Raw genomic sequence first — 27,688 nt, 5'->3', positions numbered from 1 at the left:
CTATTGCTTCATGGTGTTCTTGATGGTCCACCTCTGCCCGGAGCAGGGCTGCAGGACCAGCAGGTGGCCAAAATAAACATTGGCCGGCACCACCTCCAGACAGCGCCCCGTGGCTCGATTTATGATGGATTCGTTCTGCAAGGCAGGAGAAGTGACAGCTTAATGAGGTTTTACAGATGGCCACACTGAGACAGGGCGCAACCCGAGCCAAGTCCCGCATACACAGATGCTCCGCAATTAATCTTTGCAGGTTATATTTTTATTACATTAATCTTTAATTATGAATGCAAAGACATGCAGCTAAAGTGGCACAAAATAATTCTTAATCTGCTGCATATCCAGTAATAGGATTAAGTCATTGTGATATAAAAGGTGCTATATGATAAACATGCACAAGAGCTTCTATCTGAGCAGCTGAGATGTAACAGAAGACCACCAAGAAAGTTCCTGCAACACCGTTTTAACCAGCATGAACCGTTTAAACACGGCTTGTAATGTGTAAATATAGTCATAGAAGAAACAAAACAAACTGTCAGGTAAATCATTCACTTGTTTTCTACACCTCCTCGTCCAGTTCTGGATCACAAGGGGCTGGAGCCAATCCCAGCAACCATCAGGCGAGAGGCGGGGTACAACCTGGACAGGCCGCCAGTCCATTGAAGGGCACGAACGTGAGTATTTGAACATAAAACTGTAATTTGGTGTGTGTGGTTTTCTAATACCCTCCCTCCCCTCCTCTGCAGGGTGAAGCTACAGGAAGAGTCCTTCATTCCTAAAAGAAAAGTGGCACCAACTCCACCAGCAGGCATAAAACCCAGATGGGAGAGACCGAACTGCTGCAGGAGAAAGAATGATGGTCTGGCATCTGCAGCACATTTCATGTACAAAACAAGTTTTAGGCTTTTCATGAAGCATTAACAGAAATGTGCTAAATAAACAATAAAAGATGCATTAAAACAGAAGAATTAAAGCAAGCTCAGAGGAAAATCAAGATGCAGGAATACATGCAGTGGATTATATATGATGCAGACAGACATGAGTGGAGAATGCATCATCATCATCATTGTGATCGCTGTACATATGCAAGGAAAAATGTTAAATAAGGAAAAAGTCTCCGTTTAGATCTGCTTCAGAAAAGCCAAGGTTTGGACTTCAGGCTTTTTCTGATAGTTTGTTCCAGGTTTCGGGAGCAGAAGATCCAAATGCGTCCTGAAAAGCAAACTTGACCCAGATATGGTCGAAGTCTTGGCGGTGTTTTTAGGTCTTTGTGAGGACACAAGCTGCAGCTTTCTGGATTAGTCCGATCTTTTAGAGAGCAGTAAAAGCTCCATCGCCAGGACTGAAACAAGGTTTTCCATCTCGTGCTGTAATTACATTCCTCAGGCGGTAAAAGGATGATTCGGGTCCCGCATGCAGCAAAGTCGAAGATCAGAGAGGAAAAAAAAGTTAAATATGTACGAGCGGCTTTTGCTCAGGAGGAAGAGCAGTTGTCTTTCAGCTGTAAGGTTGGGAGATCAACCTTTGACTACATGCCGAAGTGTCCTTGGGCAAGACACTGTCGGGATGTGTGTGTGTGTGTGTGAATGTGCCACATAGTGTAAAGCACTTTGAGGTTTCAATATGACTGGAAAAGTGACATATAGGTACAAGTCCATTTACCGCATCGGTAAAAACTGGGGTTCTGCTGGTATCTCATCACATTACTGAAATAAATGTTGTTTTTATTCTCTGGTAATGAACTATTATTACCTGCATGCTGTGGATTTATGCCGGAGCACAATGTGGAATAAATAACGCCTTAAAAAGACCACAGAAGAAGAAACATGTCATCACTGCAACAGAGGATCAAATCACATGAAAACATGAGTATGTCTGGAAGAGTTTTGTCCGCTGATGGACACCGTCCGTTAACAACTGTGCTTTTCATTTGAGCTCATTTCCGTACCCGTCGTTACCGTTAGCTTGTCATGTTTACACACGACCTTTAATGTTAACATTTAGGATGAAGGAACGATCTGTTGTTTCTAACATTCCTGACTGAAGCTGGAAATTTGGTCATTTCAGATTCATCTTTATTTTGCTGAAGAAAACTTCTGTTTTCTCCATCGTTTTGTTTTGATCCGACTGAGGAATGTACTCTATATGGGACCAACATCTCCTGGTAGGACAGTAATATAGAGCAGTGTGTCATCGGCATAATGATGAGATGGCATTTAGTTTGTTTCTATGATCGCAGCTGGATGCTGAACAACAGGGGGCCCAAAATGGAGCCTTGATCGCCACATCATGTCATTTTCATCTGAATAGATTCATGGTTACCAACTATTACCAGTTGGCTTAAAAAGCAGCACAGAGATCCAGCAGAACCAGAACCAAATCTTCCTACTCCTCACCTGAGAGAAATGCCACGTCTTCTGTTTGACATTGGTCACTTTGTCACAGTTGAGGAGCTGCGGAAAGCTGCTGGTCTGATCATCCACCACGCAGCGGGTGTCCTCCCCAGTGCTTCCCAGTGGACCCAGGAACAGCTGACCGTCTTTGGTGTAGCGTCCCAACTGCGGAAAAATGAAGCAGCACATGGAAAACTGTGAATATTATAAAGTTCAAGTGTTCAGCTCTGTTCTTTCAGGTTGTTTTCTCCAGAAGCTCTGACAAGCAGTTGTGGCAGGAAGCTCGCTGCATCCTGGAGGCTGATTTCATGCCTGCTTTGCTTCTAATGCTGCTGAGAAACAAAACACGTCTTTGTTTTCCACCCACTTGTGTACTGTAGCTTTTCCTGTAAATCAGTGTTATCAGTGGAAAACTGTGTCTGTGTACAAAAACTGTTTGGCCAAGAACATCTGGTGGTGCATGAAAGCTGAAAGACCCATTTTCCACACAACGCGATAAGAAAATCAGGATCAAACGTGTTCGTAGATGCTCTGATTTCTGACTGAAATGTCTGATAACCACATCAGCTCTGTATCAGCAGTCATACTTCTAATGACTATAAAAGCATGTAAGCAGCAGTTTTTTCTAGTCATCATGTCCATCTTTCCTTTCAAAGCATAGTTATGAGTTTTGAATCCTGTAAATGATGATGAGGACTTGCAGGATATGAAGTTAGCAGGTTAACTTGGTAAACTTTGGTTCGGGAGCGGGGCCACGCCTCGACCGCACCTCCAGTCAAACTTTCTTCTACTGGTTTCACTTCTTCAGCTGTGTTTATCTTGTTCTCTCAACGTCTTCCATTCTGCCTTATTTGTTCGGTCTCCATTTTCCCGCCTTTCTCCTGACCTCTTCATCCCTCCTCCCCATCCCTTACCCCCCTTACTTCTCCTTCCTTTTTTCTCTTCCTTTTGCCTTCTTTCTTCTCCATTCTTTTTTCTTTCCTTCTCTGCTGCCTCTCTACCTCATCGTTCATCTCAACCCCACTCACTTCTCCTCTTTCCATTTGTTTCTTCTGTTTTTTCTCTTTCACCTAATCTCCACCTGAGCAGTTCTACGTGTCGGCTCTCTGAAGATCTGAGTCTCCCTCACCGGCTCATCACATCCCCACCCAGACATCCTCTCTTTGCATCCTCCCTGCTCCGGTCTCTTTACATCTGCTGCTGCGTGGTCCTCGCTGGTGAAGAGTGAAGTCTATGACCTGCAGTTTCACAGAAACATGGAACTAAAGCTGAAACTGTCAGCTTTCAGTCGTTCTTTAGACTTGTTGTACGTGACCAATAAGACAGGAATATAGTTGCAGAAAAAAATATTATCAAGAAATAATCTACCATTTATTTAAAAACGAAAAGCAGAAGTGTTGTAATGGTCATCTGTGGAGTTTCCAGCTCAGAATCAGCTTCATCATCTTCTTCACGTTCCATCAGTCACTAGTTGGGTTTACATTTACAAACAGCGAAACGTTCATGTCAGTCAGACACGTTTCCACTGGCTGTGTGGAGGGAATAAACCAGTCAGTGTAGTGGTGGAGGTGTATACTGAAGTAGTCCTCACTGGCTAAAACAACTGTAGTGGACATCCAAAAGAAGAAAATAGAGAAATTGCTTTAGTGCACATTCACATCAGCACATTTGACTGGAATCCAAGTCTGTTTGCTCGGAAAGTCCGCTTCGTTTGGGGAAATGTGAATGAGCCAAACAATTCAGATTCGGATCAAATGATTCTGACTCGGTCTGCCAACAAACGCAGGTTTTGGTCCATTTCAAGCGGACGAAATACAAGAAGTGGACTAGAAAAGTCACTTCCTGCATTTGACGTAGCATTGCATTGTGGGTAAATCCATAGCGATGGCGTTAAGGGTCCTCTGCCTCGTCTGGTGTTCATACTGCGTCCATTGTTGCAGTGGATTTCTGCAGTATACTTGCATAAGACACAATAAAAACCCAAAACAGCCATAGTTTCGTCTCCATGTTTAACTTGCAACAGTTTTCTTCTTCTAAATACTACAGCACCACCTTTGGTGGGAATGGGGATCTATTATTTTAATGGTTACTCACCATCCAATGACCCCTTTGATCAAGATGGAAGGGTTACCATGGAAACGTCATGTGCATTGGGAAAGATTATGTGTCTGATAGAGAAGAAAGTAAAAAAATTTTTTTGTTTTTTGTTTTTTAGGTTGTTTAAATGTTAAAACACACTCAGTGTAAATGTTTTAGATGTTTGCAGCACATCCTGCAAACCAGGGAATGTTTGTTTTATTCCCCTGCATTAGAGAGAGAGACAAACATTTAACTACAGGAAGCAGGATTTGTACCCGAAAGCACCTGCTTACCACAGCGAGCTATAATGGGGGCCCAGTGGGCCGAGGCGCCGAGGAGTTGACACAAGCTGAATAAGAGCTTCAGCGCACAAAAAAGGAGCAAACATTTTAAAATTAGACGGCAGATTTCACTCCGAAGTCAATCCAAGTTGAACGTGTGGAGAAATAAGCGAGTTAGTCACGTCACTGGAGGAAAACTCAGATGATTCATGCAGAATGTGATGAATCCATGTTTACCTGAGGACCCCACCCATGGCAGGGGTGCAGGGTGGCCGTATGGTTCTCCTTCATACCCTGATCCATGCACAAATGGCTTACTTTAGAGTTTCTGATCTGAAATGAAGAAAAGAAAAGAAAATTCTGGAAACCTCAGAACATTTGTCTGTTCTGTTTGTGTTTCGCTAAGCGTTCGCCTCCGGTCTCTTTCTCCTGCATCCTCACCTCACCGTAGAACAGCGTGTTATTGTACCTCCTCATCTCCGGGTAAACATTGTCGAGGTACCACTGAAAGCTTTTACACTGGAGACTCTTCCTCAGCGCGACCCTCTGAGATATGTCTCCATAATCGATGCCGTGGTTCTGCAGGAGCAGCAGGAATCATTACAGCAGCTCAAACCAGATCCTTTAAAATCACAACCTCAGTGTTGCTTGTGTCTGCAGAGCATTCACCTAATACTAATTCACAATGTTTCAAAATGTTGAAGACATTCAGAAAAACCAGCTTCTGCACAGCAACAGCAGCAGGTGAGGTTTCCATCAACAGCATGGACAGGTCACGGGAAACAGACTGATGTAAACCTGGTTTTTACAGCAGGACAGAGGTGGCCTGGTGCGTAACGCTGTAAACACCGTGAGACATAATATGCATCCGTTCAGCCTGTTTTACGGCTCAGTGATTATAACATATTATTTACTGACACTACTCTGATTTATGAAAAAAAGGTCGCACACAGACAGTTTCAGGGTTAAAAGCAAAGGATCGTCTCTCAGCAAGCAGCCTCTTGTGGAGGTGGTCCAAAGGGAGATGCAGGTCTACCTGCTATCTTTCCTTAAAGACCATTTGGAAACCTAAAGCAGCACATGGGCCAATCACGCGCCAGTAAATCTGAATAATTTCTAAAAACAGATTCTCTTTTTACACCCTGTTAGCAAGGACTTCCTCAGATCATTACACACAACTTTGACGCACAGCTGCAGTCATGTCCGTCATCCAGAACATCCAACGTTAAACCGGTGATGAGAGACAACATTACGACACCGCTTATCTAAAATCCTGTGGTTAGTTTTCTTCATCATCTGCAGTTGCTCGAACAAACAATCACTGCACATTTCTCAGATTTATGCTTCTGCGTTTAGGGTCCGTTGCCACGGAAACAAGCCTCTCTCTCACCTCCATGGGGATGTTCCAGGCCAGGTAGACGTTGGACTTGTACTCGTCCATCCAGACCTCGGCCACGCGCAGAGCATTGCGCCGCGTGTGGAAAGCTATGTTGCTGTGGTAGGGTTTCTTCATTCGAGCGATGTGAGCCACCCTGGAGCAAGGCAGCACCTCCATGCTGCCTCCACACAGCCACACCTGCAATCACAAGCGCACATTTACTGGGAAATGTACAAAAAGCTCACAGAATGTAACATTCTTCATCACCAGAGGGAAGAAGAGTCTAAATTAGCGGACAGATATGAAGGCTAATGGAGCAACGGCAGCTGTGTGGGTTCATTTCATCTTACAATCACCTGATTGGTTCCAATTTTAACTCTCTAAAGAGATATATTTCAACTCTGTGGATCAGCTACTTGCTCATGTCTGCAGTGTAATATTACAAAAACTAGAAGCTTAATGGGTTTAAAGTGATCTTAGAACTGATCTGGATGAGATTATTTTACAGGACGATAAACACTGCAGGTCACTTCCTCACACAGACCATCAGACGTCTGGACAAACGGCAAAATACAAATGTTTCATTTGCAGATTTTCTCTCTCAAATGCACAGAAGCAAACACCCAAACCTTCTTGCTTCATGTGACCTATTTATCTCTGTTGCCCTGATGTGAGCTGCACACACAGCTCTGGTCCACCAGGACCCCTAATGGGGCCTCATTCATCAGCGGTGCCATGCTACGGTGGCCACTGTTCCACTTAAACCTACAGGGCTAAAGAGGGATCAGGAACAAAGACCAACACACAAACCCGTATGCCCAGTTCGATGTTCTCTCCTCCGTACACATCCATGCCAGAGTCCAGCAGACCGAGCTCTCCGAAGTAATCGCGGTTGGCGACGAAGGAGCAGCCGATCATGGCAGGAGTCCTGCCGTGAGGAAGACGCAGTATGAACAGGAGAAACACTGAATCTTTGCAGCATGTGTGGTGAAGCACATTGTAAATGTCACTTCCAACTCTTGCTATTTGCATTTGTCTGTGTGAATGTGACTTTCAAGCTTTTTAAGGCTTTAGTTTGATATTCCGAGGGAGAATGTGCACATTTTTTCTCACATATCAGGCCATGAAATGTTCCCATTTCTGTGTGCTCGTATGAAACATCGTTCTGAAAATCAAACTGAGAAATTACATCATTAATCCCTCATAATCCCAGAAGTCGATGATGGAAACAGTAAAATTATCTCCCTCTTAAAGAAATCATGATGATTTCAGGAAAATATTAAATAAAAACCATTTTTTTCAACAGATGTCTGAAGCATCTGTTTCCTGTAAAGCGTGAAATCCTCGTCCACGTACAGCAACACCTCTCCAACCTGTATGCCATCTCTCAGTGCTTTCTGTCGGACTGCTTTTACTCATGTCCTACATGACCACTGTCTAAGCTTTTGTTTTTTTTAAATTAAGCCACTTAACACCTATAAATCTTTCAGGCATTAAAAAGCTCCTAACATAACACAGAAACCAGCGTCGACGCATAAACGATTGGATCTTTAGGGAGTTTGTCACCAGCAGCTGAAGACACGTCGTCTGTTCTCATTCCTTCAGATGCATCAAAGAAAAACGCCAAACGTAAAGTTTGCCAGACTGAAAATAGCAGCAACAAGGTGAGATTAGTGCTGCTGGCGGAGAACTGGCGAATCTAAGCGTCGAGCAGAAACTGGAAAAGTGGAGGACAAAAGACGAAGAGTCAGGACTGAAAAACTAACAGATGGGAAGAGATGGAAACAAATCCAGCAAAGACCTGAACCAGGACCTGAGAGATGCATCTGGACCTTTCTCTGCCAAAAGAAACCCTTTCGCTACTGCATACGAACCTGAAAGTTCTTCTAACTTCCACCGACAGAAGCGTAACATGCCGTTGTCTGGACGCTCAGCTGACAATGCTGAAGGACACAGATCACCTCCAACGTTCAGACGGATTAATCCATTTAATTAAATAACTAAAAAAGCAAAGCGACGACAAATAGATGCTATTCTATTAGAGGAACATCAGGAAGCTTATGGAACAAACGGATCTAAAAGTGGACTGTTTTTATGGTTCCTTCTCAGAGCTTCAGCTGAGCGTTTCCTCCATTATTCAAACCATGCACATGAGACAAGAACTGCACCGAAGATCCGCGGAAACGGGTGTGATGGCGCGACGAATCCTCCACAGAACTGAAGCAGTGTGGGATCATCTGCACAGAAAACCAAACTGAAGGCAGAAACAGCCAAAGAAGAGCTTTGGAGAACGGTTCCTGAAGAGAAATGACGGAAAACTCGTCGGAGAAGTTTCAGGCAAATATTCTGTGTAAACTCTAAGCTCTGTTTCTGCCTTATCTCGTGTTTTTCATGTTCATGTTCATGTTTTTCTCATTATATTTGTTCATTTCTATGAATTTGAGCACAGATTTGCGGTTTTTGTTGCAACATAAATGCGTCTCCAGACCTCAGAACTGCATCTCCTGATCTGTCTGCTCACTCCTGTGTCTTGTTGAGTCGTTTAAGAGTTTCTCCTGCAGCACATGTTAGATGAAGTTGGCTCACCTGATAGGAGCAGACATGTCTCCCTCGTCCCACCACTGTTTGGGCGGATTGATGTACATACACCACAGCTCCCAGTTGTAACCGTGGCCGGAGTTCTCGTAGCGCTCCACCTCGAAAGTGTCGTGCTTGATGTTGTCGATGGAAGGCAAGATGATCCTCTTGTGGTCTTCTTTTATCCTCGCTAAGACCGGTTCAGCCCTGGTGAGAGGGCAAACACATTCTCACGCACGCACTTTGTGCACAAACTACGACAGCAGAGAGCTTCTAAGATCACCAATCTTCTGAGAACTGCATGTTGGATTAACTTATAACTAATTCTACTTGATTCAGCTCAGCTCGACTCTGCAGGGCACGTTTCTACTTCTGCTGAGTGAGCTGTGGAAACCCGGGAGAGCTCGATGAGCTGGAAAACAGCCAGAGGCCTGTTCTCCACGCGGCGCTGAAAAGCTCGGCTGTTTCTGCAAGTTCTCGTCCAGCTCTTCAAACACACATGAAAATTTGATCACATTCAATCGTCCCAGATCATAATTATTCACAATGTAACATGGGAGATGTTGCTGCTGGAATCCACAGTTAAGAAAGGATTTTACAATAATTAAGATAAAAGTTGAGTTTAAATATTTTTCTTCTTAAAATCAAGAAAAACTTCACATAGTTGGGAAAGATCAAAAAGCACAACGCAGACCGGGGGTTTGGACCCCTCAAACGGCTCTTCGGACCTTCTACAGTAGATCTTAATAACAGCTGGCTACAAAACATCTAATGCATTTACGTAAACACACACTTTCCCACTGGATGTAATGGGAAAGTGTGTCCAAACTGCTGACTGGGAGTGTAGATGTTAAAACAAATGCAGGTTTTTGCAGTTTTTTTGTTGTTTCAATGGAATTATTGCACTGCATGTCTACAAAATGTTGTTTTGCTTCCGGTTGGTCCCTCTGAAGGCGCCGCCAAAGCCAATCATCGCTCACGGGAACTGGGACACGTTTCACGCTGGATGCCCTTCCTGACACAACCCTCTGCAGTTATCTGGGCTTGGGACCAGACCTCAAACAACAACGCCAACTGCTCATGGCATAACATCAACATAATCCCACTAAAAGTATGAATAAAAATACATTTATATGTTTTAAATCTAATTTTCTTCTCATTTAGTTGGAACTAATTTACATCATTTAAGAAAATATAAGTAATGTTTTTATAACTGTTTTATGCTGTTATTGACTTTAAAGTCCAAATATACAAATAAAACTAGGTTTTTAAAACCAAATTTCATATTTTAGATATTTAAGAAAAGGTAGTTGTCTTTTTTCTGAAAGTCATGTGACTTCTGTGGCTCCAGGTGTGATTCAGCTGAGCTGAAGGTAAAAATGGTTCTGAAGCCTCCCTAAAGGTGCATGTTGGTTTGAATCTCACATCTCTCAGAGGACTCTGGTTGATGTTAAATCATTTAGGTGCTTCATCCAACCACTTGGTGACTTGTTACACCACAGGCTTGACTATAACAACGTGTTTATGTGCATGAGCAAACTGACACGATTGCTTCAGATGGAAAATGTTGATTATTAAAATGATCATTAAGGCTTTCTCTACTATCTATTTGTAAAGAGGCCACAGAGCAGAAAATGCTGAGAGAAAGAGCAGAAGCAAGGAAAAATGGCAAGGAGTGGACCACCCTGGACTCCAGCTGAACAAAGAAGTGTTTATGCTCCATCAGATGTGATAGAAGAAGGTTCCTCTTAATGCATGAGCGATAGTTCAGCCGCAGTGTGGAGATAACCTGAAACAGCAGCGTTCACCTTGGCCTTCTGGTTTCCACTGATTACAGCTACACCCCAGCAGGTCCATCCTGCTGAGGATAATGACCCTAAACCAGTGCATCATGTGGCCCGATAGTCCTTTTTCAGCTGCATGTTTGTTTTTTATCTTCTGTGTCTTTAATCTCCGTCCTACTTGCTCAGCCCTCCTCCTTTTATTTCCAAACCTGTCAGGTGTGAAACAGCTCCCTCCCGACTTTTACACAGTGGAAAGAGGAAAGAAGACAGAAGACAGAAAAAAGTGGAAGGCGGAAGGTGGAAGGCGGTGGGCGGTAGGCGGTGGGCGGTAGGCGGTAAGCGGAACGCGGGAAGCGGAAATCCAACAATGGGAAGCGGAAAAGGGAAAACGGGAAGTTAAAAAAGGGAAAGCAGGAAGCCGAAAGGCAAAAAGCCAAAAGCGAAAACCAAACACAAAAGCGAAAGCGAAAGGGAAATGCGAAAGACGGAAAGACGGAAAGACGGAAAGCGGAAAGCGAAAAGCGGAAGGCACAAGGCAGAAGGCGGAAGGCGGAAGGCGGAAGGCGGAAGGCGGAAAGCCATAAGCCGAAAGCGAAAGGGAAATGCGGAAAGCGGAAGGCACAAGTCGGAAAGCCAAAAGCTGAAAGCCAAAAGCCGAAAGGCAGAAAGCCAAAAGCAAAAACAAAAGGCAAAAGCGAAAGGGAAATGCGAAAGACGGAAAGCGGAAAGCGGAAAGCGGAAGGCGGAAGGCACAAAGCGGAGAGTCGAAAGCCGAAGGCGAAAGACGGCAGACGGAAGGCGAAAGACAGAAGACGAAAGGCGGAAGGCCAACAGCCGAAAGCCGAAAGCCGAAAGCCGAAAGCTGAAAGCGAGGGAAATGCGAAAGACGGAAGGCGGAAAGCGGAAGGCACAAGGCAGAAAGCTGAAACCCGAAAGCCAAAAGCCAAAAGCCAAAAGCCGAAAGCCGAAAGCCGAAAGTGAAAGCGAAAGCGAAAGCGAAAGCGAAAGGGAAAGGCGGAAAGTGGAAAGCGGAAAGCGGATGGCGGAAAGTGGAAAGCGGTAAGCTGAAGGCGGGAAGCAGGAACCGGAAAGTGGAAGACGGAAATCATTCTTTTGAAACTTCTGCTTGTTCCTGTTCTTGCTCGTGCCATTTTACTGTTTAGTTTGGATTAAATAACTTAAATATCTGTAAAAGTGAAATTTGTTCCACTTATCTCAGAAGCAGAGAAAAAAATGTTTAAATGAACAATTCCAGTGAGACTCGAGGAAGAACTCACCATGAAGGGGTGAACTCCACATGCGCATCAAAAAATCCGGTCACCTCAGCAGTGGCCACCTTCCAGCCCTCGATTCTGGCCCGGATCAGTCCCTCTCTCTTCTGGTTCCTTACGATCTTAACCAGGCCGGGGTAGCGCTTGTTCACATACTCCTCCAGCGGTCTTTTCAGCTGCTCTGTAGTCCGTGAAAACAGGAAGTTGAATTACACATAAAGTCATTAACATCGGGGAAACTCTGCCTACAAGCCTGCTGTCATGACGAGCTCAAACAAAATGATCAGTCCACAAGTTTTTTATGGCGTATACTTGTCAGTACAAGCATCCTGTAGGGTCATTCCTGCAGGGTGGTTATAGTTCAGCTGGTTTTTTACCACAACTGATTCAATGAGTAGCTTCTCATTTCTTAAACAAGCACATGGAGACAGATGAGGTGGTCGTGGAAAAGATGTTAATCTGTTTAAGAAAGGTCAGATCATCGGCATCAAGCACACAAAACATCTAAGGAGATGCTAAAAATGGGTTAAAAATAGCGGTGAGAAAACTGAATCAAAAAATCGAAAATCAGGATTTTTTGCTTCACAATTTTAAAATCGATTTTGTTTTTCAAAGAAATAAAATCAATCCACAATAAAATTTTTGTCATTTTATTGTTTTTACTGATCTGCTACTGTGTTGTTTTTTCCTAATTGAAATCAAGAAAAATACCGAGCAAAAATAAAATTTTATACATTTTTCTTTTGTTTTTGATTTACAAAAATTATCAATATCAAAGAACGGTGAGAATCACAATTTAAATCAAATCGGCTCCCAAAAAATCGGAATCTAATCGAAGTGAGACATAATCATATTGTCACAGCCCTAGTTAAAAACATCTACAGAACTGTAATGGACAGTTTGTTAGGGAGCAGAGAGACTGGACTCTGGACCTGGAAGAGGGTCATGTGGTCTGATGAGTCCAGATTTATCCTGTTCCAGAGTGATGGATCATCAGGATAAGAACAGAGGCAGATGAACTGATGCAGACATCATGGCTAATGTCTACCGTAGCCTCTGATCTGGGGTTGCTGCAGTTTGTCAGGTCTGGGTTCAGGTCTGGGTTCAGGTCTGGGTTCAGGACTAGTTTCAGAAACATTATGTGTCCTCAGAATGAGGTCAGCTGATACCTGATTGTACGGTATGAGCAGGTTATTCCATCTTCCCTGATGGCGCAGACATATTCCAGAACTGATGAGGCTCAGACAGTGAAAGACACATTTTCATCTGTAACAGAGTCCAGACTTGAACCTCTGGAGTCATTGGGATGCGCTGGAGAAGACTCTGATTCAATTTAAATTGTGATTCTCACAATTCTTTGATATTGCGGATTTTTTTGATTAAAATCAAAATAAAAGTACAAAACCTTTTTTTTTTTGCTCGGCATTTTTCTTCATTTCTTCAAAAACAACACACAGCAGCCAGATCAACATTCCACTGCTATAATGTCCAAGAAGACAAGTAAAAAGATCAATAAATAGGCAAAAATAAAACAAACAAAACCATTACTGTGGATTATTTTTATTTGTTTGGAAAAAAAAAAAAGATTTTTTTTAACAAAAAATCAATTTTAAAATTGTGAAGCAAAAAAATCCAGATTTCCAATTTTTGGGATTCAATTTTCCCATCACTATATGTGACGTTGTTGGACTCTTCCATCGTCAATGCTTGGTGAAAAATGAATGCAACATGGGATGGAAATAAGTCTTGAGACGCTGCAGAAACTTATGGAGACAATTCAAGTGAATTCTGCTGGAATCAGTGCTAAAGAGGATCCGAGGAAATATTTTAGTTTAGGTAGTTCGGATTCGCAGCACTGTGTAACTATCTGATGGACAAACAAACCAAATCTGGAAACAAAAACCAGTTAAAAGCTTTTAAAGGCAAACTATAGCTACTATACTGGCTTCTGGTTTCATGAGGAGCCACTGATGAGGCTTGTTTACATCCAGTCAAGTCTGCTGACTCAGACAGCAACCAATCAGCAGCTTACCCCCCCAGCTTATGTTTCCTACGTCGATATAAAATATTGCTACTGCTACATCATCCAGGCAGAAAATAATAACGCAACTTCACAATACTCAGTGTTTAATGGAACGGCGTTGCTTGCACAAATAGCCCAGAAAGATGGCACAGATCGACTCTCTGGGGTCTTTCTGCTGTTTTAAGCTCCAGCAGAATCCAAACAACACCAACGGGCGTCGGCGGCTTCCTGAGCGTCACGACCGCTCCACCTTTGATCTCTCAATCAGCTCATCAGCCTTTTCCCTCCGGACAGAAACACTCGCCCTTCTTCTTCTGTATCACAAGCACACACACACTAAAACATTCCCTAAAACAAAAACACATTTCTCATTCTCTCTGTGTCTCTCTGCTCTTATCTCCTTCTCTCTCACACACACTCTTGATCACAGAGTAATTTCCTATGCTGTTTTCTCTCTCTCTCACTCACACACACACACTCACACACACACACGCGCACACACACACACACACACACACACACACACACACACAGTCACGGCGCTGGCTGACTGGTGCAGAGTGCTGTGTGTTATGTCTTTGCCTGCCTTGCCCTCTCTGCCACTGCAATGTCTGTCCCCGTGTGATGGATAGCTGGCTGTCAGCCAATCAGCAGCGTCAGCGGAGACGGAAGCGGCTGAGGCATAGCGGTGGCGAGGTTCAGCTGGCTCGCTGCTTTACCCTCTCCCTGGCATGTTTCATGTTCGAGTCCCAAATACATCCGTGCCACACGCCTTTGAGCCACATTCAAGGCTGTCACAGTCATTCAATCATCAACTTATAAAACAAGCTGATTAATGTGTCTATACAGTCAAATAGACTATTTCTAAGACTTTGCACATCATAACATTTAGTCCCCTCCCCCAGAAGTCGCTGGTATGATCGTTTGTATGATGATTTCCATCAATCATAACTGTGGAGGAATTTTGCGCCGCTTGTCTTCACAGCCTTGCTTCAGTCCATTTAAGGTTTGCAGCTCTGTTCATACCACACAAGTGAACTTTGACAGATTAGATCATTTTGGCGTCATCTAACGAAGGCTGCCGCCAAAAATATTCTTGCTTTTAATGACACATATGCAGGATTATCATTGCTGCATTGTGTATGTTGCATTTGGTTTATGCATTGCTTGTGTATGACCTCAGAAGTGACGCTACGGATTCGCATGGTGCAATATGCAAGCAGCCACTAGGGGCAGTGCCATTAGTATGGTCCATAGACCGTATATGAAAGATGGATGGAGCCTCTGGCAATTAAAAGTGAAGCCTATGTGGAAGTGCATAAAACTGCAGTTCCCCCTTCATCCACTAGGGGCTGCAAAACAGAACAAATCTCCATAGACTCCCATGTTAAAAAGACCAACTTCACAGCAGAAATAAACATGTTTACAGTCTGGCTCAAAAATCCATTTTAGGTTTAATAGGTCAGGTTTACCTTCATGACAACTGTGGGCAGAGTGATTTTTTTTCTAACTCACCCGTTTAAAAGTAATTTAATCTCGAAGTTTGGCATATTTAGGGGCGTGTCCTTTTGATTGACAGGTACCCGATCTCCTGCTTCAAGTAAGAAGAACGTAGAACAACCACGGTTTTTGGCTGGTTAACAACGTGACTTAGCTTTAGCCCGCTTACCTCCGTTAGCTGGTTAGCTCCTGTTATCTCCGGGTTAGCTCAGTTAGCTCTTAGCTACAGAAAGCTCGGAGTTCGCTCGATGTCAATCATCCCCCATGACGCTCACAGCCCCCCTCTCAGCTCCACCTCTTTGCCCATATTTGTATTTTCTGGGAGTGACGACACGCCTGCCTTTTTTCAAGATGGTGATGGTAGGAACCGCCCACCGAGCTTCAATTCAGCTCTTCAGAAACCTACAGGTGACATCACAGAGGCTCCGCCCATCTTTTATATACAGTATGGTCACATCGTTTACAGCAGTACATCTACGATACCACTGCTCTTGTTTTCTCCCATCACATCAAAACTAACAAAATACTAACTTCCTCTACAGTCATCACGTCTACAGTCTCGTTTACACCCTACAAATTCAACGGCTCTATCAAGGCTGGGCTCTCCAATGCGCCCCCTAGTGGAATTCTTAATAAGCATCAAGCGAGTCTGAACGGCTGCGCTCACAACAGAGGCGGTTGCATGTGAGATTCTTCAGCTAATGTATTTTTTGGCCTAATTCGGCATCTGTTTTGCATCCTGCCTCCTCTCTGAGCGCTCCTGGTAGTAAACATGCTGGATGTCGGCCTCAGGACGCTGCTGTCTTGCTGCTGTTTCACTGGAATCCCCCTGCTGGGGACAAGCAAAGGTCTCGCTTTAATTAGCAGAAGAGACTTTCTCCTGCAACTCCTCCAAACTTGTCACATCCGTTCAGTCTTTTTCTGACTGTGTGTTGCGTAATTGTGTGTAATTGCGTCTCTGTGCTCATAAACTAAGGGCTTAGCTTGCATTATGTCTTGTCTGGCGGACCCTGACCCAGACTTAGACTCAGGAGCAGCAAGAAACCTGGAGGCAACGGAGCAGCTGACAATTTGTCTATGTATTGTAAATAAAAGCTATTTGTGTTGCTCTAACATGAGTTTATCAGCACAAACTGTCTCTGTGCATAGAAAGTTAGTGATGTATGAAGCAATGTGACTTCCTGCAACCTGCTTTAAGTCAGCGGAGATATTTCAGCTCAGTCTGAATTCACCTTTTCTGAAATATGGATCATTTTTGGAAAGATTTATGTTTTCTGTCATGTATTTCTTTCCTGAAACCTTGAGTCTGAAGTTATTCAGTGGCTATAAACGTGAAACCTCGACTGAGGCTCAGGCAGAGAGAAACTCCTCTGTTAAACATCTTCACAATGTTGGTTTTACTTCTTTGTGGGATTTGTTGACAATACATGGATTACATAACGCCACTCTGATCCTTCGACGCCTTGACAGTCTTTCCTTGAGATTTGTCTTTGCTTTCAGTTCTGTTAGATTGCTCTTTCAGTTTCATCCGGATCCGCATTGCCTGCACATAGTCTCCTCCTCTCTGTCCGCCCTCATTTATCTCAGGGCCTCTCCATCTCTCCCTGCCTCTGTTTCTAGCAGCCTCTCCATTATTTGATGCTTCCTCATCTCTTTTTTCTCCCTTTTCTTTGCCTTTTCTCATTCCCTTCAGTGCTCTTCACTCCTTAACCTCTTTGTCCCTTTCAGTTTCATCCCATTTCTCGAAGTTCTTTCCAACACCTCTCCATCTTTTCGCTTTCTTTTACTTTGTCCGGTTTCATCTCTTTCCCTCCCCGTCCCTTCATGTAACAAAGCCCAGTTGGACAGCCCGACCCAGTTAATAAGATGGGGACATCTCTGCCGTGACATCCAACTGAGCGCCTTGCCTCTATCTGCCTGACACATCAGTCATTCTAGTTGAAGCTACTCCTCAAACACAGCGATGGTCGATCACACAGACGACCACGCTACCGTCATGTCGGCATAATCGTCACATTCATGTTAAACATGCAGGTAAGACCTATGTGCTGATTGGTTTGTGTGATATATTTGCTGCTTTGTCTCTGCACGTTAAAAATCAAGCAAATTTTGCTTTTATTTCAGCTTTTTCATCTCAGTGATCTGGGCTCAAGTTAGCCCATGTTCACCCTAATTCACCAACACCTTCAGAAGTTTCTTCCTAAGTTGTGCTTATCCCTGTAGATCCCAACAGGACTTATGTTATACATACAGTTTCTGAGACATTTGGCATTGCTGGGTAAAAGAAAATGGTATAAACGGTAAAAAACTTTCCTCAAAATCCTGTTTAACACAATCTGATACTTCGTCTTCTGTGCCAGGAAGCAGAAAACAACACTAAAAATTAGACATATCTGATGGTTTTAACTGGTAAATATCCACAAAAAATGTTCATTTTTAATTAAAATACCAAATGAAGACGTCGTATTAAACAACGGGACTTTTCTTACCAGTTTTTCATGGCTTGGACCTGAAAGTGTTAAAGGGCCAATGTAGCTGCCGTCAGAAGCAACTGTCATAAATTCAGTTTATTATTTTCACATTCGGTTAGACATTGTAAAAATTCCAAGTAGTATTTCATAAAATCTTCAATAATTATTTCTATTTATTTATTATTATTTTTTCTTTCAGTAAATCCATGTAAAAGTATGTTTTTTATTTGGACGGAAGTGTATGGCAGAAAGGGGGGACCATTTTCTTTTTGTTCCGCTGGCCCACATTGTTGCTCGGGGGATGTAGTTGATTGGTGCACTCTGGGAGCCACACGAGGCGCGAGGTGTCTGCAAGAGACAGGCCGCATGTATGTGCCAGGAGAATGGAGGTAAGATCTTTGTTCTTGTGGGAATCCGTAGATATTTTTATTCTCTTGGAGTTGATGCAGCCAATGAGGTACAATTTTTACTTGTTTTTCATTGTTAATTGGTTCATTATGTGAACTTTATGTAGCTGTAATGCCAATTAAGCCTTTAATTTGATGTATTTCAGAAAAGTTTACCTTTTTCTATGTCTCGTGAATTCCTATTTTATTTATGTAATTCATCTGTTTTGCTTTAAGTTCAATTGAGTTTGGTATTTCTTTTCTCTGTTCTGACGGCATATTTGGGGCAATTAAGGATCTTCCGAGTCAAGTTGAAGACACTGTCCATCAGTAAATGTCTGTGAAAATCCAAGAATGATTTTGAGCTTAATTAAACTTCAAGGGAGTAACAGCCAATACGCAGAAATTCATTATTTCTAGAAAGAAGGGATTTAAAAATGGCTACGTAGAGAACTAGAGGTGTAATTTCATCTGGATTATGACACGATGTCACACACAGTCTCTGAGGTAAGCTCCGTGTTTACCAGCCGGTCCAGCCCCACGTTCATGTACGTTCATGTGAATCGCTGCCCCCACCTAAATTTAACAGTTAGGGTTCGTGACCTTATGCTTTCTTTAAGGAACCAAACTCGACCTCAGAGTCTCTTTATGAATTAATGAGTTGAAATTCCTTCAGTCAACCAGGTAGTTGCTGTTACAGACGTAGCTGTAAGCTAACATTCACATCATTTCTCCTCTTATACAAACATGTAGGGCTGTGTTTTATTCAACAAATAAAAAACCAAGTGGGATTTGATTTTTTTTTACGTTCAGGACACACACTTGTTGCACTGAGCCTGAGATCTGGCACAGTCTGTAAAATCAATTCCATGCTTGAGCTCTTGGCAACACGGACACAAAAAACTTATTTTCCCACCTCAGGTCCCTCAGCATGAATAAACGAATCAATACTCTTCATTTCGCCAACCATAGACTCACTTCTCAGTGATTGACGGATAAAAGTTTAAGCAAATTATTGGTGTAAGTAACATGACAAATCCAGCTGTGACGCTCGGCTGGCGCTCACACACAGATGTTGCGCTGGATTTTCAGAAAAGAGAGGATTTCCTCTGAACTGACCGTCGTCGCTGTTGTCGTCCACCAGGATGATTTCTTTCAGCAAGTGAGCCGGAGTGTGATTGACGGCCGAGTGGACGGAGCGCAGGATCACAGACAGAGCCTCGTTGACGAAGATGAAGATGAGGGAGATTTGGGGGAGGTCTCTCTGGTAGTTGACTTTCCTACATCTGCAGAGAGATAAGCAAACAGATCCTCTTAGAAATAAAACTTTTGGGAAAATGTTGCGTCTTTTTGTTGCAGCTGGAAAAGAGGAACCTTCCTCAGAAGAGCAGCCGTTTGACGAGGACGAACGCCAAAGCTCGTACCACTTCCTGTTCTGCTGGAGTCACATGGATTTTTCCTTAAACGGGCCTTTTCTCTGTGTTTCTGCTGCAGTTCTATTTTTACTCGGTGACGCTTCAGTTCAAGTTCAGCACATTTACAGAAGACCACGTCTGTCGCTTCTTTAAGTTCTTCATCTTATTTACTTTCATCAATAATATGCTTTCTATTACAAGATTAAACGTTAATGGCAAGTAATTCTATATTAATTCTAGTTTCCTCATGAAAATTCATGAGACTGGACGACTCTTCTTACAGGCTTTTTGGCAGCAAAAAACTAAAAACAGTTGCCAACAATTAGTGAATCAACCATGAAGAACAAGATGTCTGCCAGTTTGCTTCTTTAAGGACTTATTTATTTATCTATGTATTTATTTATTTTTACTTCTTTTCTGTCATGCTACATAGGATTTCCCATCAGACAATAACTACATGCATAAAAACTAAAAATATTATATTCAGATACATTAGTCAGATAAAAAAAAAGAACTAATAAAAAATCTAAACCTATTAACTTTGTCTCATGTAAGCAAATAATGCAACAAACAAAATAAATAATAAACAATGCAGGCTATCCAGACCCTATGTTCTTGAAATCTGTGCCATGAATCGTACTGATTTAGTCAGTTATAAAACTGTTATAATAAAGTTCATGGTGAGAAATAAAACTTTACCAGGCAACCCGTAAAAATGATTCAGTCACAGGAACGTTGTGTTTGCGAGGCGAACTCAGCTTTACGACACCGCAGCTCGCTTCACAATAAAGTGTCAGTGTATCTCAGTCTGTGGAGTCAAATTATGGGATAAATTAAACATCAAATTTAAATTAATTATTAATATCAGGCAGTTTAAAACTTCATACAAAAACCATTTGATTAATAAGTATAAGGAGAAAGACTAGTTCTATTGATACTACATTAATATTGCACATATTTGTTCATTATATTATATTGTATAGAATTATGTAGTATAACTTAATTATATCTTAATAATCTGTGTTAAATTATGTTGAAATGCTATTATAGTGTCTTTTTTAATATATCGGTGTAATAATCTAATGGGTGGTATTGTTAGTATTATTGCTATTATTATTAATGTTGTTAGAATGTTGCTGTTATTATTATTTATACATATCAGAGATGGTAGTAATGTTGTTGTAGTTGTTCTTGTTGTTCTGGATATGTCATTGAAATTTATCAGCTTTATATATGATGTGAAGCATGAATATGTGTATATATGTATATATATTGTTGCTTATAGATGAAGTCTAATAAGGTCCATTTATTGCTGGGGAAACTAGAACATCAGGCCAGAAATCTCATGCAAGGAGTGGCACGAAAAACAACAAATATTTCCTCATTCATTTCCAAATGTATTACTTTTTGTGGCACTTTTATCACTCCGTACAATTTCAATCTGTAAAAACAATGAAAATAAATCAAACAACTTCCTGCATGTTTCCCAAAGCAAAACAAACATTTACTCACAATGTTAAAATATTTAGCATCAGAGAAAAAAACCAGAAGCGTCTCATCGATGAAACTGTCTCAGAGTAGAGAAAGCGTGACGCAGCAGGGATTCTTCCGAGACACAGATTCCCTGCAGCACTGATGAAGATGAGAAAAACTCGACCATAAAGACATTCAGACGCTCACAGCCAGGTGGAAAATGTATTAACCTTTAGTAGCATAAAGTCAGACTTTTAGCCATATTTCCAGGTGGTCAATAAGACGTGAGGCATCGCCGCATGACCGATGGAGACTCGGTGGTGGAAGCATCAAACTTTCTGGTTTTCTTCAGATGGAAACAAGGTTTCAGGCAAGTTGGGAATCAGGAACAAGTTTCCAGATGGAAGCAGATTAAACCAAGCTGACCTGTTGATTCTGCAGCAGATGGATGTGGAAAGAGGAAGACTTTTGATGAGGATGATGATGAGGAAGCAGGCTGTGACAGCAGTGTTGAGGAGACAGCATGAAGGATCACATTCAGAGTGGGAACTTTACAAGTACAGCCTCATTGATTATTCTTGTGTGACTGTAGGAGTCATCTTTCTTCACCCATATTGACACATCAGCGATCAGCTTTGCTCTCATAAATAAATGGATTATGTTGGGGGGGGGGGTTGACAAATAGATGGAATTTGATGTCATACGGTTGTCATTTCTTTCCTCCGTGCCTCCTCTGTCACGTTTCACCGCCACATCCTGCTCTGCAGCCTGAAAACAGGCTCATCAGACTCCAGCTGACATGCTGCTGCTGCTAAGCCTGAAGATATCACACCCCAACACGCTTCACATGCCACTTTCATCCCAGCAACATAAGAGACCCCCCTGGGTGACAAATAAGAGCGCTGGATTCTTCATCCCATCAACCCTCAAAACAACACATGCAGCTGGTGGCAGGAACGGGCCAAGGACTCTTACATCATTACCGACTTTCAGTCTGCTGCTCATTAAACCATCGCAGCGCCAAGACGGGCAGACCTGGGTACAAACGGAAATACAAGCACACTCCCTGACCTGGAATAAAATCTAACCCTTACAGCAAGTTTTGACCCTAAAACGTGCCTTTAAAGTTAGAAAACCCAACGTTTTGTTCTTCAGAAAGCTGCACAATAACAACACAGCGAGTGCCTGCAGACCAACGTACACAATGCAAACATTTTTTTATCTTATCTGGGTCAAAGACACTCAAATTTAGCAAAATATGCTCTGCTTAAAAAACATGTTTTGGACAGTTTTAATGGCATTTCTTTCCAGCTGAAAGAAGCGGGAATCCTTCCAGTGCTTTCCATAAGTTGCTGCTAAATGATCAAAATAATCATTTAAAAGAACATTCCATCAAACAAGCTGATCAATCCACCAAAATATGCCAAAGAAGAGTTCCTTTATGTAGTTTAGTTGTTTTTTTACTTCTCACATACTCACTTGCTGGGCCGGTGGTCTGGTATGTTCCGATCCAGAGAGATTCTGTCACTGAGATAAGCATTGTAGCCGTACTTGTCTCTCAGGTATTTAGCATCACTCTCTTCAGCTGGGGACAGCGTGGCAGGGAGCCCCCCTTTACCCCGACCCCCGAAGCCCTCAATCAGGCCCAGGGATTTGGACAGACCTGAACGAGACAAACAAGAGCAGATTACATGGCGGGATGCGGCTGAGCGGGTCTCCTCTGTGGCCCGGGGCTGCTAGCTCGTCCTTCATATGCCGTACGAAGTCACCGACTGTCAAAGCAGGGGAGCTTATGGGCTGAATGATCTAACAAATGTCAGCGCAGATTCAAACAGGAATCTCTGCGATGAGCACGTTTCCAACATGCATTAAAAGAAAGAATCCCATTAAAAGCTGCAAGACGGCATTAAGATTCACTGCCTTAGAGATAAAATATGGATCTTCTGTGTGGTTGGATTTGTGGGTGGTAGAATGATCAAAGTGACCCCCCCCCTCCCCGTGTTCATGCCTCTATGTGCAGCCGAACATCCTGGATCCGCTGAATCCTCCTCCTCTGTGTCGACCCTGACCTCAAACCATCCTCGTGGAAGTGAGACATTGTCTATTCAGGGATTAATTAGGTACAACTTTGGATAAGCTTGCAGTAAAAATCTACTCAAGCTAATTGTATTCATTTATACTCATATGATAGTTATGTGCATAATGTTTATTTGAAACAAATCATTTAATTGTTTGTTTCTGATGCCCAGCTGGAAGAGCTTTCAATATTTTCCACTTCAGTGGGTTAAATCCATCATGTAACTGATGATAATTAACTTGTTTAATCCCAGCAGCAACACATGCTGCCAATGTGGGGGTTTTGTCTGTTTGTTTTTAGGAGCTATAAAAGTGTTATTTTGGCTTTGGGCAGCAGATGTACGTATTAGATAAAAGAATAAGTTCTCTAAATGGTCTCTGTGTCATTTAACTTGTGTTAAAGGCAGGGCTGGGTGATTAATCGGATTTTAATCTCAACTACGATCTGGGTTTCCAACGATGATAAAAATAAAAGGGTGTGATTATTTTTCTCTCTGCAGTTTCCTCTCCTGCTGTCTTCAGCTGCTAATCGAGCGTCTCTGGCGTTGCAGCGCTGTGCTGTAAACTCCTCCCACAGCCGCTTTGCTTTCATTCAGACACTGTTGCCAACTTGGCGACTTTCTCGCTAAATCTGGAGACTTTTTTGTTAAAAGCGACAAATCTAGCAACTTTTACTGGAGTTATTAGAGACATTTCTGGTGTTTTGGCGACTGACTTGAAGGCACATATTGTTCTGCAGTTACTGTAAGGAAGGAGCAGCGGGAGCCTCTCCCGTCCTAAAGCACTCCCAGGCGGCCAGTCTCAGTCGGCTCCGGCTGCAGGTCCATGTAGAATAACTGCAGTAGGTTGTGGAAGTTCACCTAAACATAATTTATACCATTGTCAGTGACAACTGGCTGCATTATTTTCCTATACATAGTTCGGCCAGTTAAACACTGTAATATCCCTCCGTTACGGGGCGTTACCATAGCAACGCGTTAACCAGCTGGTTCAGATCAGCCGTCTTTTAACAGGTGAATGAGAGAAACGCGCTGCAGCCTGACAGCGGTTGTTTGGTATAAAACGTACATCCAGGCCAACATAAAATAGTTCCCATATAAGCGGTTTAAACAACTCGGAACTGTGCATTAGACGGTTGTCATCCGTGACACGGAGCCTAGAACACCACGACGCGCAGCGTTGTTTAAAAATACTGGATAATTGTGTTAAATAATCGAGATCTCAATAACAGTCAAATAATTTTGGTCATAATCGAGAAGCCCTAGTTAAAGGCCTCTTTACCTCCAACCTGCATTTCTGGAAAGAAATGTCTGGAAGTTGGTAAGATACCTTAATTAACCGACATTACTGAAATCTTTTGGACATGTAAGCTTTAACCTCTTCCTCACCCCCTGAGCAAAGGGCTGAGTGAGAACCATGCAGCACAACTATGTTTGTACACACAACAGCAATCTGTCGAGAAACTAAAAGCTAAAAGACTCCATCAGCCGTCAGCATCTCGATTCAAACCCCAATAAAATACATGGGCAAGTAAAGAGAAAAAGAGCTTCTGCTAATTCCTGCACTTCAGCCGAACCACATGAATACGGTAAAAGACACAAATTCTGCAAGCTAGCAGCTTGTCCTCACCAATGACACTGCGAATCACAAAGGGGCTGTTTGGCAAAAACATTAAGGAAGTTTTTCTTCCTACAATAAACAAACTTTCGCTTACTTATTTCTGGAATGTTGTTATTGTTGGTTCTACGGGGAATTTGGGCTCCTCTATGCTGTGGGCTGTGATTGGTCAGTAGAGGTGTTGATTATGAAAGTCAGCCAATAGGTTGAAGAGGCGGCTGTAGCTCAGGCAGTTGTCCTTCAACTGGTAAGTTGTGGGATCGATTCCAGGCTTCCCCTGAAATGCCGAAGTGTCCTAGGGCAAGACACTGAACCCCAAACTGCCCCCCAATGTGCCTATCAGGGTATGAGTGTGTTGAACGAGTGTGTGTGGATGTGACAAGTAGTGTAAAGTGTTTTGAGTGGTCTGTATGACTAGAAAAGCGCTATAGAAGTACAAGTCCATTTACCAAGAGATATTTCTCAGTCTGTGAAATAGAATTTTAGTTTTTCCATGCTGGTACTGAAGAAAGCTGAAGTAAAACATTTGGGCACGTTTAGATGGTTCTGCTTTAGAACATCTGTGAAACTGCTCAAGTTCATCTGCTTATATTCCACACAGTAACTCTTTAGATGTTACTTTCTTAATACTCTGAGCTAATATTTTACGGTTCAAGGCTTAGTTTTCTCTAAATATAATGTTTTTTGTTTTTTTTTAAATTAAAACAGATCTGTAGAAATCTGAAATGTCTTTACTTTCTTATCATTCATACAGCACTTGTAGTTATGAAGATATATTTAATTCATTCTGGGTGTGTAGTTTTGGACAGGAGGTATAAAAAAAATAAGCCAAGTGAAGAAGAGGTTAAATGGTGTACTACTGGTATTTAGTAAATATCGTTATACTCAAACAAAGATGGCATGTGGAGTTCCCCAAGGCTTCATCTTTGGCCCCGTGTTGTACAGCATTCACATGCTCCCAGTAGTTCGATTAATGGAAACAAGCAAAATATCTAATCATAACTATGCCGATGACACTGAGATCTATGTGGCCAAATCAATATACGGATGCATGGGAATCTTCTCCAGCTAAATAAGGATAAAACTGTTTGGGAGAAATATGAGCGTCTAAAGATTAGAGCCCAGCTTCACTCAGCAATGTTGAAATAAGCAGATTAATCCAGAAACATATCAGTCTGGTTCTCAGGTTTCTTCACTGCCTTCCTGTGAGACGGGAAAAAGATTTAAGAATTATTTTTTAATTAATAAATAAATGAATAAATAAATAAATAAAAAATTCTGCTGCCGGTGTACAAGTCTCTGAATGATTCTGGTCCAGAATATCTATCATATGTGCCAACATATGAGCCACTGAGACTTCTGGGATCATCTGGGTCAAGTTTGCTTTTTTATCTTAAGAGTTAAATCTAAACAACGAGAATCCGTTTTTAGTTTTGTTTGCTCTTAATATGTGGAACAAACCAGAAAACCTGATGGCTGCTGTAAACCATAGCAAAGACATTCATACTGCAAGTCTTTACACTAAAAACTAAAAACAAAATTGGTTGGTTGTTCACATTATCATTTAAACATGACCGCTATCGAAATTCAGTGTTAACTCACAGTCCTGAAATGACCCACATGTGCAGAGAAAGACCTGACATCACTGTTCACTGAGGTAAATATGGGTGCAACATTTGTTAGTATGAGTGTTCCAGTTTCATAGCCAGAAAGAAATGTATGATATAACATGTTCCATTCATTTTTAACCTCTCATGTTCTTTCTCCTGAAGAGCAGAATTGTTACGTCTCACTTCAATAACATGAAACGCAGATGAAACGTAAAATTATCATTCCGAGTAAGGTTGTTTTGGCTCAGATTTGTATTTGATCCCTTTCATTTTACATCTGTACAGAAGGACCGGAAACTGTCAGATTGGACAGCTGGATTTGTAATCATCCAATCAGATAAAAGTGTAGCTAAAAATGGGGCCAAAAATCTGCATCTGCAACTTTAGAGTCTTACAGGTAGATTTTTGCTTTGCATCCATAAGATGCAAAAGCATTTCTTTTTTTTTTTTTTTTTTACAAATACAAACCCCTTTTAAAAGCCTGCAAATCCGTTTCTACTCTGTTTCAAATTAATATACTTTTTCCTTTTAGTTGTTTTTTATTCTCTTGTTTAATGTTTGTCTTGCACTTTGCTGTAATGCTTTAATATCTTATGTAAAGCCCTTTGACTTGTGAAATATGCGACACATAAACCTACTTGGCCTAAAATGATCAAACACCAGATATTAAGCTCCAGTAATGTTGTGGTGGTTTCCCCCACGCCCCATTGAGGGCTAGGGCCCCAAAAAGGTGTTGACCGGCCCTGCAGATTTGTGTTATTCTTACCTTTTATATGTGCAAATAGGTCAAATTGAAGAATGAGGAATTTGTAAGTTTAGACTCAGTATTAAAAAAGAAAAAAACACTTTCACAATTATTATCAACACAGATTAAAAAGGCATAAAATGAAGCCTTGTCTACTTATTTTGCAGGGATAAATTTAGGATTTAAAAAAGTTAAACTTAGAAACCGGTTCTGTTGACAGATGACAGATTTAGAGCTTCACCGCCTTTTACATGTCAGTGAAAATATTTCCAGGAAAAATCAAACGTGGAGTCTTTCCAGACTTTTCTTGGAGGAAAACGGGTCAACATGTCATTTCAGTTCAATGTGCTGAGGCTCTTTACCGTTTAGCTGTCTGTACACCACATCCTCCAGAGAGCTGAGCCTCTTCAGCAGCACCTCGTGGCTGACGCTGGACCCCTGCGCGGTTCCGTTGGCCCGGGGCCGCTTGCCGGCCGCCGGAGCCTCCGGAGCCTCCGGAGCGGCGGCTTGGACGCTGCGGGTGTTGCACCTGGACCAGAAGGTCATGAAGCCCGCGACGGCAAGCACGTTCAGCAGCAATAAAACCCTCCATCTTCTGAACACAAAAGCCAT

The 27,688-nt window shown here is 42.2% G+C and overlaps 1 protein-coding gene across 1 annotated transcript; it reads right to left on the bottom strand.

The window, feature by feature from the left end:
• On the bottom strand, positions 1 to 27,688 carry galnt17 (polypeptide N-acetylgalactosaminyltransferase 17; the record flags this gene model as incomplete). The annotated part of the gene is made up of 11 exons (XM_079247058.1): positions 1 to 135; positions 2,394 to 2,555; positions 4,988 to 5,083; positions 5,192 to 5,329; positions 6,141 to 6,326; positions 6,939 to 7,056; positions 8,715 to 8,912; positions 11,767 to 11,941; positions 19,260 to 19,426; positions 22,508 to 22,691; positions 27,439 to 27,688. The coding sequence occupies 11 exons, from the start codon at positions 27,686 to 27,688 to the stop codon at positions 1 to 3; spliced, it is 1,809 nt and encodes a 602-aa protein (XP_079103184.1).

This window comes from Telmatherina bonti, assembly GCF_933228915.1.
Source record: "Telmatherina bonti genome assembly, chromosome: 9".
NCBI classification, from domain to species: Eukaryota; Metazoa; Chordata; class Actinopteri; order Atheriniformes; family Telmatherinidae; genus Telmatherina; species Telmatherina bonti.
The sequence above is the reverse complement of the archived record's forward strand: the minus strand, read 5'-3'. Positions and strand labels throughout refer to the sequence as shown.